The 12,929-nt window shown below is 47.5% G+C and overlaps 1 protein-coding gene across 2 annotated transcripts; it reads right to left on the bottom strand.

The window, feature by feature from the left end:
• Positions 1–504: 504 nt before the first annotated feature.
• On the bottom strand, positions 505–11,218 carry MCFD2 (multiple coagulation factor deficiency 2, ER cargo receptor complex subunit). Of its 2 annotated transcripts, XM_033175799.1 has the most exons (4): positions 11,082–11,218; positions 4,365–4,519; positions 3,149–3,308; positions 505–935 (listed from the first exon to the last, which is right to left on the bottom strand). In XM_033175799.1, exons 2-4 carry the CDS (start codon positions 4,511–4,513, stop codon positions 804–806), a joined length of 441 nt encoding a protein of 146 aa, XP_033031690.1. In that variant the 5' UTR covers positions 4,514–4,519; positions 11,082–11,218; the 3' UTR covers positions 505–803. The 2 variants fall into 2 exon arrangements, with proteins under 2 accessions (XP_033031690.1, XP_033031691.1); XM_033175800.1 differs by lacking the exon at positions 4,365–4,519 and having other exon boundaries at positions 567–935; positions 11,082–11,182.
• Between the last annotated feature and the right edge of the window lie 1,711 nt (positions 11,219–12,929).

The following is a 12,929-nucleotide window of genomic DNA, read 5'->3' as shown; positions in this document are numbered from 1 at the left end:
ATAGCTGTACCCCTGTTGTATCTAGGAAGTAACTAGCTTGCTTTTGATTTTACAGGCTAATAGGTGGAAGGGACTTGCCTTGTCTCAGATGAGACTTTGTACTGTGGACTTTGGGTTAATGCTGAAAAGTGTTAAGACTTTGGGGGACTGTTAGGAAGGCGTGATTGGTTTTGAAATGTGAGGACATGAGATTTGGAGGGGCCAGGGGCAGAATGATATGATTTGGCTGTGTCCCCACCCAAATCTCAGCTTGAAATTGTATCTCCCAGAATTCCCACGTGTTGTGGGAGGGACCCAGGGGGAGGTAATTGAATCATCGGGGCCAGTCTTTCCTGTGCTATTCTCGTGATAGTGAATAAATTTCACAAGATCTGATGGTTTATCAGGGGTTTCTGCTTTTGCTTCTTCCTCATTTTCTCTTGCCGACACGTAAGAAGCACCTTTCGCCTCCCGCCATGATCCTGAGGCCTCCCCAGCCATGTGGAACTGTAAGTCCAAGTACTCTTTTTCTTCCCAGTCTCGGGTATGTCTTTATCAGCAGCATCAAAACAGACTAATACAGATGCTTTAAGCAAGCCCTTGTCCAATAAGGTATTTAATAGCACTTAGGGACTATTAGATGTCCCATTTCTCTTCTCTTTCATTTCTCTTATCTCTTCTCACCCCAGTGTAACAAATTGCTACAGGTTTTTACCAAAATGCTGCAGCAGTAGTTGGAAATGAGTTATTTTGCATTACTAAAGTGTTCAATCACATTATCACGGGTCACATGTGCATATAACCAGGAGATGGCCAAATAACATCTATTGCAGTGATTTTGCAAATTCAGCATAGTCAATGTATCCATCATTGTTCTTGTCATCATCTCTCAAAACACCATCTATTATGTTAATCAGTTCATCTTCGCTCATTAGTGGTGCCTGTTCACTCCCTTCCTACAAAATACAAATTAAACAATGATGAGTTGCACATTTTACCAGAAGTGCTTAGCTAATGTCCAAAATATCCATGTTCTTTCATGGGCAGTGTTTATTAAAAAAAAAAAAGAAAAACAAAACAAATGTCCACGCTCATATGTGTCCAAAAACTTTCAATGGAGTATGGGGCGACTTCTAGGAATATATATACACACACACACACACATATATACATATATATATAGAGAGAGAGAATATATATTATTGAGTCAATTTATAATAATCCAGTAGAGAAATTACATTTGCCAGATAAAAGAAGGCCCTTCGAAATAGGTTTTTGCTTATTTGTTTCATTACGGCTCATTCTTTTTTAATTGGAAAAGTGCCAGTCCTCCTGAGGGTCAGTTCTGTGCACAAATTTGCCTGATAAAATAGAAATAGTGACGAACTGGACAACAAGTTGGCATCAAAACAAGAGGAAGAAGGCACTGCTGATCAGCAGAACCTGTTACGATCTTTGAGGAGAAAGTATTTCCCATGCTCCAGGACCAGGGATAGTGGGCTGAGGCTGCTCACATCCTTGGCTGGTTCTTCCTTTGTCACATCTCCCACATTCACCCTTCCCTTTCCTATCACCACCACCATCCTCATCTGCCAGGACTGCCGAGCGCTAATTCCTCCGCCTAATATTAGTCTCTCCTCATGTCCTTCGGTGTGTCTCCCACAGCCAAGGATCTTCCCTAAACAATGCCATTCTCCTGGGCAAAACCGTTCATGCTCCCTGCTGCCTTCAAACCTCACCTGCACTCCTAGCAGCCAATGTAACCCCACCCACCTGGCTAACTTTGCCTTGCTTCCTCTCTATAGAGGGCAGTGTGGCAGAAGGGGAATGACATTAAACGTGGAGGCACAAGGATTTGTTTTTTTTTTGGAGACAGGGTCTGCCTCTGTCACCCAGGCTGGAGTCCAATAGCATGATCACAGCTCACTGCAGCCTCGACCTCCCAGGCTCAGGTGTTCCTCCAGACTACCCTCCCACCCCGTCACCTCAGCAGCTGGGACTATAGGCGAGCATCACTATGCCCAGCTAATTTTTGTAGAGATGGGATATCGCCATGCTGCCCAGGTTGGTCTTGAACTCCTGGGCTCAAGCGATCCTCCTGCCTCAACCTCCCAAAGTGCTGGGATAACAAGCATGAGCCACTGTGCTTAGCCTGGCACAAGATCTTGATTTCAGTTTCCTCACCTAGAAAACAGGAGGGTTTTGTTTGTTTTTTTGTTTTCTGAGACAGGGTCTCGCTCTATTGCCCAGGCTGGAGTTCAGTGGCAAGATTGCAGCTTGCCGCAGCCTCAACCTCTCAGGCTCAAGTGATCCTCCTACTTCAGCCTCATGAGTAGCTGGGACTATGGGCACATGCCACTGAAAATGGAAGTATTAACAATGCCTGCCACTGCCTACTCAAGATGTTGCAAAGATCCAATGAGGTCTCTAACCTACTTGAAAGTGCTTCAGAAACTTTGGAGCACTGTACAGTATCACATAGCCCTCAAATATTGCCATGTCCCTGAATCCCTTGGTCTCAATTCACCATTCTTCCCAAATGGAATAACTTCTCCCTTGCTCTGCAGTTTGAATGCGGTCTGTCTTTTAGGCACTAACTCTCATACTCTGGTGTGTATCAGAAATGCTTGTATCACTTAAAGATACAAATGCCCAGCCCTGGGACTTCTGCCTCAGCAAGTTATCCTTTTCCGGAAGGATCGCTGAACAGAAAGAGGCAGAACACAGAAGAGAAAGCAGCAGCAGCACCTTTCTTTTCTTTTTCTTTTTTTGAGACAAGGCGTCGTTCTGTTGCCCAGGCTGAAGTGCAGTGGCATGATAATGGCTCACTATAGCCTCGACATCCTGGACTCAAGCAATCCTCCCACCTTAGCCACCTGAGTACCTGGAACTACAGGTATGTGCTACCAGGCCTGGCTAATTTTTTAATTTTTGTTTGTTTTGTAGAGATAGGGTCTCACTATAGTGCCAAGGCTGGTCTTGAACTCCTGGCTCAAGTGATCCACTTTGGCCTCCCAAAGTGCTGGGATTACAGATGTAAGCCACCATGCCCAGTGGAGAAGCAGCACTCTTGGCACATAAGGACAACACAAGTCAACAAGACGGGGGACCAAATTAACAAAGGGAGGCCTTTCTGTGATATAGCCCCCCAAGCCACCGCCACACCTACCTCCTTATGGACATGAGTGATGGCTGTGGAGAGTTCTAAGCCATCAAGCAAATTATTGCCATCATAATCATGCATTTTGAAGTAATGGAGCTGCAGTTCTTGTGGTGACATCTCCGCCTCTGGTTTGTTGATGACACCTTCTAGATGCTCCATGATATGTCTAAAAATCAACAGTCAGGTTCAGGCCAATTGGCAGAGACACTGGGATCACGCTGAAATCTTAAGGACTCTGAAAAGTTCAAGTTGTTAAACTTCCTCCAGCTCAGAAAAACAAACACCAACAGTGGCAGACCACACTCGAGGATTACATAGAGATAGACAGACAGGGCCTTGACAGGAGCAGGGAAAGTCAAACAGACTATCTGTTATGCTGGCAGGATTAGGGTGTTCTTTCCCCTTTATTATTAAAACTTTGTTATAACATTTTCAGGCCACCAATTTAAAAATATGTCTTTTAAAACAATTTTTTTTTTTTTTTTTTGAGACAGGGACTCTGCCACCCAGGCTAGAGTGCACAAGCATGATCTCGGCTCACTGTAGCCTCAACTTCCCAAGTTCAGGTGACTCTCCCACTTTAGCCCCCCAAGCAGCTGGGACCATAGGCATGTACTGCCACACCCAGCTAATTTTTTAATTTTTTAGTAGAGACAGGGTTTCCCTATATTGCCTAGGCTGGTCTCGAATTCCTGGGCTCAAGCAATCCACCTGCCTCAGCCTCCCAAAGCACTGGGATTACAGGTGTGAGCCACCGCACTCAGCCTTAAAAACAAAGGATAACTGAGTATAATGCATGAGGCTAACTGGTGCAAGACAAAAGCTGCAAGAAATGATTCAATGTTTGAACGTGTTGATTAAAAAAAGGTCTTGTTATAGTCAAGAAACCTTAGCTATTTTCTGAATTCTGCTACTACCACTGTGTATGCGTACCTGTGTGTCTATTTGTATGTGTGTGTGTCTGTCTGTGGTGAAAAAAGGAGAGACTGGATTCAGACAAGTAATTTATCCCATTTGGGCCTAAAGATCTTTCACCTGTGATACAATGATGAAAAAAGAATACCTGACTTATAGGTGGCAATAAGGAATAAGAATCATCCTCGAAGAATGTCAAGGAGCCATAGAAACAGGAAGAAGGAAAGGAGGACTGAGCACGCCCTTGCTGCTGGCTCAGCTGCAGATGAGGAAGGCCCCTGGACCACAGCCCGGGCTGAATACGTACTCTTGGTCGTGCACTGTGTTCTTATCCAGGCCCATGCTGCCGGGTTGGGAGAAGCTGGCTGCAGGCTCCTCAGCCCTGGCGCCTGGGGCACAAAAGGCCCAGAGCAGGCTACACAGGAAGGGGGTTCTGAGCAGGGATCTCATGGTCATCAATATCTGTGAGACGGGAAACACAGAAGAGGAAGGCAGAGCATCAGAGCCAAGGTTTCGTTCAGGGCTTGACATGGCATGATCCTGGGAAACCTGATGAAGCAGTGAGGTTAGGAAGACAGCTTGTCAAATAGGGCCCAATGCCAGCTCTGCTTTGAGACTACAGGATGACCCTGGGCACTCCAAGTCACTCACATGGCAAGGGAAGGCTCATGAGGTTTCCTGAAGTGCCTGCAGAGTGCCAAGCAACACGTGAAAGCTTGAAGGGACTGGAAGATTATTCCTGCCTCCCAGAAGCTACAGTCCACTGAAAGAAATATTTTCTACCAAGAGCACCAGGAAAGGCAGCCAGCAAGTTATACCAGAATATCAGAGAAAACCCTCTAGGAGTTCAGGGGAAGAAATCTCCTCCGGGTAAAGGAAAATCAGAAAAGGCTGACTGAGGTGACACTGCAGCTGGGTCTGGACAGATATGCAGGGACTGAAGGACCACAGGAATGGTGGGAGCAGAGTGGCAGGTGCCCACAAGCGGGAAAGAAACTACAAGTAGTTCAGCTGGGCTGCAGCCTAGAGGGTAGGAAGCTGACAGGACAGAGGTGGCTCCAAGGGCTAGACAGGCTGCACTGGACATGGCTTTGCACACTAGGCCAGGGCTTGACATCTCCTGCAGAGAAAGAGGACAGTCACTTACAATTCATGAATGGGAGGTGAGATCAGAGCTTGGTTTCAGAATGACTCATCTGAAGGCACAGTGGGGAAGGCATGAAGTGGCAAAAGCAAGACTAGAGGCAGAAGCATGGTAGCCAAGGGAAGTGGTAAGGCGGGTCAGATCAAGGTCTGCGGCAGTGGACCAGGAGAACACCTTAACTCCTCCTTCTGTACCTCCTGGTCGGTGACAGTGGCAAGTAACTTAACCACGGTGAGCAGGCAGGCACTGGAAAGGAAAGTTATGGAGAAATCAGGATTCTATCGGGAACTCCCAGGGTTTGCCACACTTGGAATTGTGGTCAATAAGATGACACAGTCAGCTACAGAGCAAGTTCTCAGAGGGCAGGGAGAACTTTAATCCCACCAGTATTACCTGCCAAGAGTCAGGCAGGCCTTTAATAATTGTTGATTCAATGGAAAGTCTTGGTCTGTCCTAGGGCTGACAGACTGACCTCAAAAAGGAAGGTGAAGGGCAGCCAGGTGACCTACATACAAAAACAAAAGACCTGACCAAACACTCGCTTCCCAAAAGGCAAAACAGATTCTGCTAGATAACAAGGCCAGGGATTTCTAATAGGCCAATTGTAGTTCACAGCCCCAAACCAACAGTGGTAAAGACAAACCATAAGGCACTGGTCATCCCCTTACACACGCTACACACAGGGCTCAGCTCCGAAGCTGCAGCTGTCTCTGTGCCTGGGGCTGGGAGGTAGAGGTGTTATAGCCCCTCTTACCCATCCTAAAAGGCTCTCAGGGCAGAAGCCTGAGAGTGTGAGTGTGCCACCCTACAACACTTAGAAAAATTTCCCAAATCCATTTTTCCCATTACCAGTATTGCTTCCCATGGCCTCCTCCTTAAAGGGGACAATGGTCACTGTGATGTCTAACTTACAGGATAGGCCAGGCATGGTGGCTCATACCTATAATCCCAGCACTTTGGGAGGCTGAGGCAGGAGGATCACTTGAGGCCAGGAGTTTGAGATCAGCCTGGACAACACAGCGAGACCCCATCTCTACAGAAAATAAAAAATTAGCTGAGCGTAGCAGTGCACCCCTATAGTCCCAGCCACTCAGGAGGCTGAGATGGGAAGATTGCTTGAGCCCAGTTCAAGGTTGCAGTACACTCCAGCCTGGGTAACAGAATGAGACCCTGTCCCCCATCACCAAAAAAAGGAAGAAACTTCCAAGATGCTAAAAGCACCTAGAATCTAGTCTGCTACTAAACAGTGACATCGAAATGCAATCTGTCTCAGACTTTTTATTTTTTAATTTTTATTTTTTTGAGATGGAGTCTTGCTCTGTCGCCAGGCTGGAGTGCAGTGGCACAACCTTGGCTCACTGCAACCTCCGCCTCCCAGGTTCAAGCAATTCTCCTGCCTCAGCTTCCAGAGTAGCTGGGATTACAGGTGTGTGTCACCACGTCCAGCTTGGCCAGGCTGATCTCGAACTCCAGACCTCAGGTGATCCACCCGCCTTGGCCTCCCAAAGTGCTGGGATTACAGGCATGAGCTACCTTGCCTGGCCATCTCAGACCTTTCATACCCGTAGTTTAAAAAAAAAAAAAAAAAAAAGCAATCTGTCATACGTAATAGGAAAGAATGCTCAATATATATTGAATAAAAAAGAACAGGCTGCAAAAAAGCTATAAATAATATTATACTTTTGTAAAATAAAAATGTATATTTCATACACAAACTAATAACAAAGATTATCTTGAGATATGAGATTAGAATTGTGATTTTCAGCCGGGCGTGGTGGCTCACGCCTGTAATCCCAGCACTTTGGGAGGCCAAGGAGGGTGGATCATGAGGTCAGGAGATTGAGACCATCCTGGCTAACACTGTGAAATCCCATCTCCACTAAAAATACAAAAATAAAAACTAGCTGGGCGTGGTGGCAGGGGCCTGTAGTCCCAGCTACTCGGGAGGCTGGGGCAGGAGAAAGGCGTGAACCAGGGAGGCGGAACTTGCAGTGAGCCGAGATCACTACATTTTTTTATGAATATGTATTCAGTGTAATCTATCCCATAATTTTGTCCCAATACTATATGGATGGGATACAAAAGGAGTTTCCACTTAATTCTTATCTCCAGAAAATAACTTAGAAACAGTCAGAAACGACACTTCCAATTTTACCAAATAAAAGTGCCCAGACCTTGGCCAGGCACAGTGGCTCACGTCTATGATCCCAGTACTTTGGAAGGCCGAGGCAGGCAGATCACTTGAGGTCAGGAGTTTGAGACCGGCCTGGCCAACACAGTGAAACCCGTCTCTACTAAAAATACAAAAAAAATTTGCCGGGCATGGTGGCGTGCACCTGTAATCCCAGCTATTTGGGAGGCTGAGGCACAAGAATTGCTTGAACCCAGGAGACAGAGGAGACAGAGGTTGCTGTGAGCCAAGATCACACCACTGCACTCCAACCTGGGCAACAGAATGAGACTGTCTCAAAAAAATTTTAAAAAAAAGTGTCCAGACCCTGATAAGGCCACTGCCACTGTACCTGGTACCAGAAAACAAGGCTTCAGGTAACTCCTAGCAGTGACTGCCCAGGCCATAGCAGAACAACTTGTTCTGACCACACATCTTAGAGTTCTGGGACAGGAAGGATCAGAGAAGGGAATCCAGCTCCTCCTAAGCCTTTTAGACTCATTTACATCAAATATCTCTTCCTCTAGTGAGGCCTTTCCAAGTCTAGAGTAGTTATTCTTCCTACAGGCTCCCAAGTGCTTCCGTTCAGAACACTCCTGTCCACAGGTGATGATAGCTGCAAATGAATTCTTTTTTTTTTTCTTTTGTTTTCTTGTGTGTTAATGAATTCTTGAAAAACTGGCTGATTACTTGTCAGTGCCCCTTGCTGGATGGGCTTCGAGAGGACTTGGACTGAATCCACATTCCTAGTATAAGGCACAGTGCCTGGAACAGAAGCTGCTGGTTCTTAGCCTGTGTGCCATGGTCCTTGGGGAGCTGGGGGGACCACCTTTGCAGATATGCTGCCAATTTTTAATGTCACTGTAACTGAAGATGAAACTTTTCTTTTGGAGATATCTATCATGGAACCTATGGCCCCATTTCCTCCAACTATGTGATTGGATGCTTAACATATCCATTTGGGGTGTGTGTGTCAGGGGCAGGGGAAATTCTATTTAGATAACGCCAAAAATCAACTAAGTGATTAATAATATAGTAACTATGAGTCCAAATTATCCCTTCTTTAAGGGAGGCAGGATAAAGGCCAAGAACCACTGATTTTTGAACTTGTCTCATTTTGGTTTGGTGTTGCAGGTTTCTAACCATTGGAATGTAACAAAGGCAAATCAATAAACATACAGAAAAAAAATTGCTCCAAGCGGTACATTGAAAACAGGAAATCAGGCTGGGCATGGTGACTCATGCCTGTAATCTTAATACTTTGAGAGTCTGAGGCAAGTGAATCACTTGAGCCCAGGAGTTCAAGACCAGCCTGGACAACATGGCGAGACTCCTCTAATCAAAAAAAAAAAAAAAGAAAGAAAAAAAAGAGAGAGGACGAAAGGAAGGAAGGCAGGCAAGGTAGGAAAAGATAGAAAACATGGAATCTAACTGCCATATAACAAATTAAACTGCTGACAGTCAAAAGAAACCATAAGCAACTCCCTCTGCCCAAATAGGAGGTTGCATCATCCATGCTCTAACTACTTAGCTCAAAGCCATGGGCAAACAGCCTGAAGATAAGCCCCAGCTCATTGGCTTTCTTTAGGAAATTATAAAGGCCAGGCTGAAGAAAAATACAAGGGAGGAGAGATTTCTGCAAAGGGACTTTAGAGCACAACCCATACCTTGAGACAGCCCTCACAAGGCGCAGCCTCAGTCCTGGGAGGGCAGTGTTGGACCATCAGCAGCAGTGCGCTTCCCAGTGCCTTGGCTGTTACAGTGCTCCCCTCCTGCTCTGCCAGCCTCTTCCTGGACCACAGCCTCCCCTCCTACTGGTTCCATCTGTCCATCTCCACCTTCCTTCCAGGACAGGTTCAAATGTCACCTCAGGATTCTTCCAGCCAACAACAATTGCTCTCTCATCCCACCTCAGTCTGCAGCCTCTCACATTCATTTGACCTGAACATACGATCACAGGTTGTTCTCCTTTTCCATTTTTCTCTTTTTCTCCCTCTCTGAGAGTCAGGACCCTCGCTCCTCTGTCTCTCATTTACCCTATTGATTTCTGCTGAGCTGACCTGGCTCATGGTTGAATCAGGGCAGTGAGTCTTGGCACCTAGGTGTATGGTTCCCTATCCCACAGCAGATTTAGCCTAAGTTGGAACTTCCTTTGGGGCCCTCCAGTGGTTTGACCTGGCCCAACCCTTCCCTCCTGTTGTGTCATCAGTCCTATCAGCACTAAGAGTTTGGGGCCAGCCTTCCTGCCAGCAGCTAGTAGCAGCTTCTCCCTCAGATCAGGGGCTCTTCTTGGTTAAGAATTCAAACCCAAAGCAGCCACACTCACCAACATCCAGATATCCTGTACCCACAGCTAATACCAAAGAAAAACTGACCAGTACTTTCTCACTTACCCCTGTTATGGTCCTGGAACGAAGGCAAGAAAATAACCAACTTCCTAGGCTAAAGAAACCTCTACACGGACTGAGGGTTGAGAATTGGTTCTGAAAAAGCAGGCATTTAATATTAATAACTTGATCTATTTGTTCATCTAGGGAGTGCAAGGAGCACCCATGCTTCATTTATACATTTAATTACCGTACTAATAGCACAAGGTGCTGAAGATAGTAATATGACCTCAATAAACTCCTCTCACACAGATTACAACCTGGTAGAAAAGAGACACCAGCAGGCAGACACTCGTGGGGTACCACGAAATCACCAACTCACAACTGAAATAACACATGAAGGATAAGAAGGATTATTTCAACCAAAGGACAGTGCCTCAGACATTACGAACATATTGAAGGAACATGTAAACCCAGGAGGAACTAGTTCTGATCCAAGAACCAAAAAAGATACAGTATGGTTGAAGACACAGTAGTGTGGAGACAAATGAATCTAAAGTTAAAAGAAGACAAGTCTTGAAGGGCTTTGTAAGCTCTGTTCAAGAGCTTGGAAAAGCAATGAGAATCCAACGAAGGGTGGTAAGGGAATGGGGGGACGGTTCTGATGACATGATCAGATTTCTGTTTTAAGACCACAGCTCTAGCCTCTCTGTATAGTACAAACTACAAGGATGAAGAAGAGATGCAGGCATCATCAGGAAGACACCGAAGTAGTTCAGAGGAGAAAAGGTGGCCTGAACTAGGTAGGGTAGGGGGATGGGACTAGAGAATGAACGTATCCAAGACAGCTTTGCGAGGGATTAGATGTGGGTGGGTAAAGGAGTGCAGCAAGTGAGAATGATGCCCAATTCTGGCTTGGGCACCTGGGTGGATGGCACTGTCATGCCCAGAGAGGGACTACAAATAGGAGATCAGCTTCCCCCGCCGGGCACGACGGGACCCGAGGTTTCCCCCAGAGGGAGATGGGGGAACAAGGAGCAGACGGAGAGTAAAGCCTCCGGCCCGCTGCTTTTGGTCCGGGCCAGGAGCAGTGTCCACCCGACACAGCTGGTCCCACAGGACGATCCTGGGGCCCCCAGGGACTAGCGAAGGGGGCGGAGATCTGCCCAGTCGGCCCCGTCTGGCTCCAGAGCCCCGATGGGGCACAGGCTTCCGCCCCGGGAGACAGGCCGTCCTCCTAGCCGTTTAAGCGTCCCGAGACGGCCTGGGGGCCCAGCCCCCGCCCCTAGACAGCTCCAGCCTCTCATTTTGAGCCCAAGCCCCCAGCCCAAAGGAGAGGCGCCGGGATCCCGCCCGCTGCGGACTGTGCGCTACTTCACTCACCCTTACGGGCTCCTAGGCAGACGCGAAGCCCTCCAACGTGAGCCTCACCAGCCTCCGTCCCCAGAACGCTCTTCCTCGGCCTCGCCCCGCCCCCACGACCTACCCTGCGCACGCGCGCTCCCTACCGCTCGCCCATTGGCGCCGCCAGGCCCCTCCCGCTGCGCGACGGCGGGCTATGAGGAAGGCTCTAGTGAGTCCACGTGTAATGGGCCCGCGCCCAGCACTGGCGGGACTGACGTAGTTCTACCTGCTTTCCCGAGGGCGACACTCGGCTCCACTCCAGTTGGGCCGCTGGACGCCCTAGGGGCCCGGCAGGTTGCTAGGCAACCCCGGAAGCCCTCAGGAACGTAGTTCCACGTGCGACGTAGGATGGCGGATCCGGATGGGGCAGATTCCAAAGCCGGCTCCCAACTCCGCTCCGCCTCTCCTATACAGGGCCGTTGTTTCAGGTCTCTTGGTTCGTCCTGCAGCAAGTTGGGAAGAAAGATAATAGGAATGCTAATTCCTTCCTGATGAAATGACCAGAACACGCTGGAGCCGGCCTTGGACGCTACGTTTCAAGATTGGCCTGCTTCCAGCTTCTGCCAGCCCCAGTGCACAAGCTGCGGTAGCTGCTGTACCTGCTGTACCTGCTCGCTTCCACAGGAGTCCCAGCAAGACTATGCGACCCAGTTCAAATACCACTTTCCCTGTACCGTTCGTGAAATCAGCAGCTTTTGTCATTCAAGAGAGGACAAATTACTTAAAAACAGACTCATGAACAAATAGGTAAACGAAAACATCATCCCTGTATAATCCTGCCCTTACACCTGTGCTCCTATACAAGATGAACATTCAGTGAGTATCTCTTAACCTGATGGATAAATAGTGTAGGACAGTCGTTTCGTTTTTTTGTTTTGTTTTGAGACGGAGTCTCGCTCTGTCCCAGGTTGGAGTGCAGTGGCGTAATCTTGGCTCACTGCAACCTCCGCCTCCCAGGTTCAAGCCATTCTCCTACCTCAGCCTCCCGAGTAGCTGGGATTACAGGCGTGCGCCACCATGCCCGCCTAATTTTTATATTTTTAGTAGAGACGGGGTTTCACCATGTTGGCCAGGCTGGTCTCGAACTGCTGACCTCTTGATCCTCCCGCCTCAGCCTCCCAAAGTGCTGGGATTACAGGCGTGAGCCACCACGCCCAGCAGGACCATGGTTTTTTTTTAAAACCCTTCTCCCATTTCTGTCCATAAAGGTGCATAATCGTTTTTCAGATGAACTTGGGTCCGGATAGGAAAGACAAAGGAAGTGGCTAAGTAGTTAGATGCCTTGAAAGTTGGCTAACGCCACTGCCATTGACTGTCTCGTACCTTTTCCCACCTTCATCTGAGATTGAAATCTGTCACCCCATCCCTGAGAAAAATCCCATAATCCCTAATTTTTTTTTTCTTTTTTTAAAGAAAAGAATCTCCATGTTGCCCAGCTCATCTCGAACTCCTGGGTTCAAGCAATCCTCCCACCACCTCCGCCTCCCAAAGTGCTGGAATTACAGGGGTGAGCCACCGCGCCGGGACAAAGAATCCTTAAGTTTTGAGGAAACCCTATTAATTCAAGACCCATTCTTCTTTCCTTACTCTGAACTTTGGGTTAGTTTGATCTAGTTCCTTCTTTTACCCTGCACCTGCCATTCATCCATCCATCCACCCCTCCCTTTGTTCATTTATTCATTAATTCAATAACATTTCTTGAATATCTTCTATGTGCTACACACTCTACTAGGAGCTATTAGAGATACAAATAAGACAAATGAAGTGTCAAGAAGCTAGTGTCTGGTAAATGGATAAAGTGTCCTCATTCTAGCCATTGCTTTCATT

Source organism: Trachypithecus francoisi, unplaced genomic scaffold (assembly GCF_009764315.1).
Source record: "Trachypithecus francoisi isolate TF-2019V2 unplaced genomic scaffold, Tfra_2.0 Lachesis_group17, whole genome shotgun sequence".
NCBI lineage: Eukaryota > Metazoa > Chordata > Mammalia > Primates > Cercopithecidae > Trachypithecus > Trachypithecus francoisi.
Note: the sequence above shows the minus strand (reverse complement) of the source record. Positions and strands in the feature narration are given on the sequence as shown.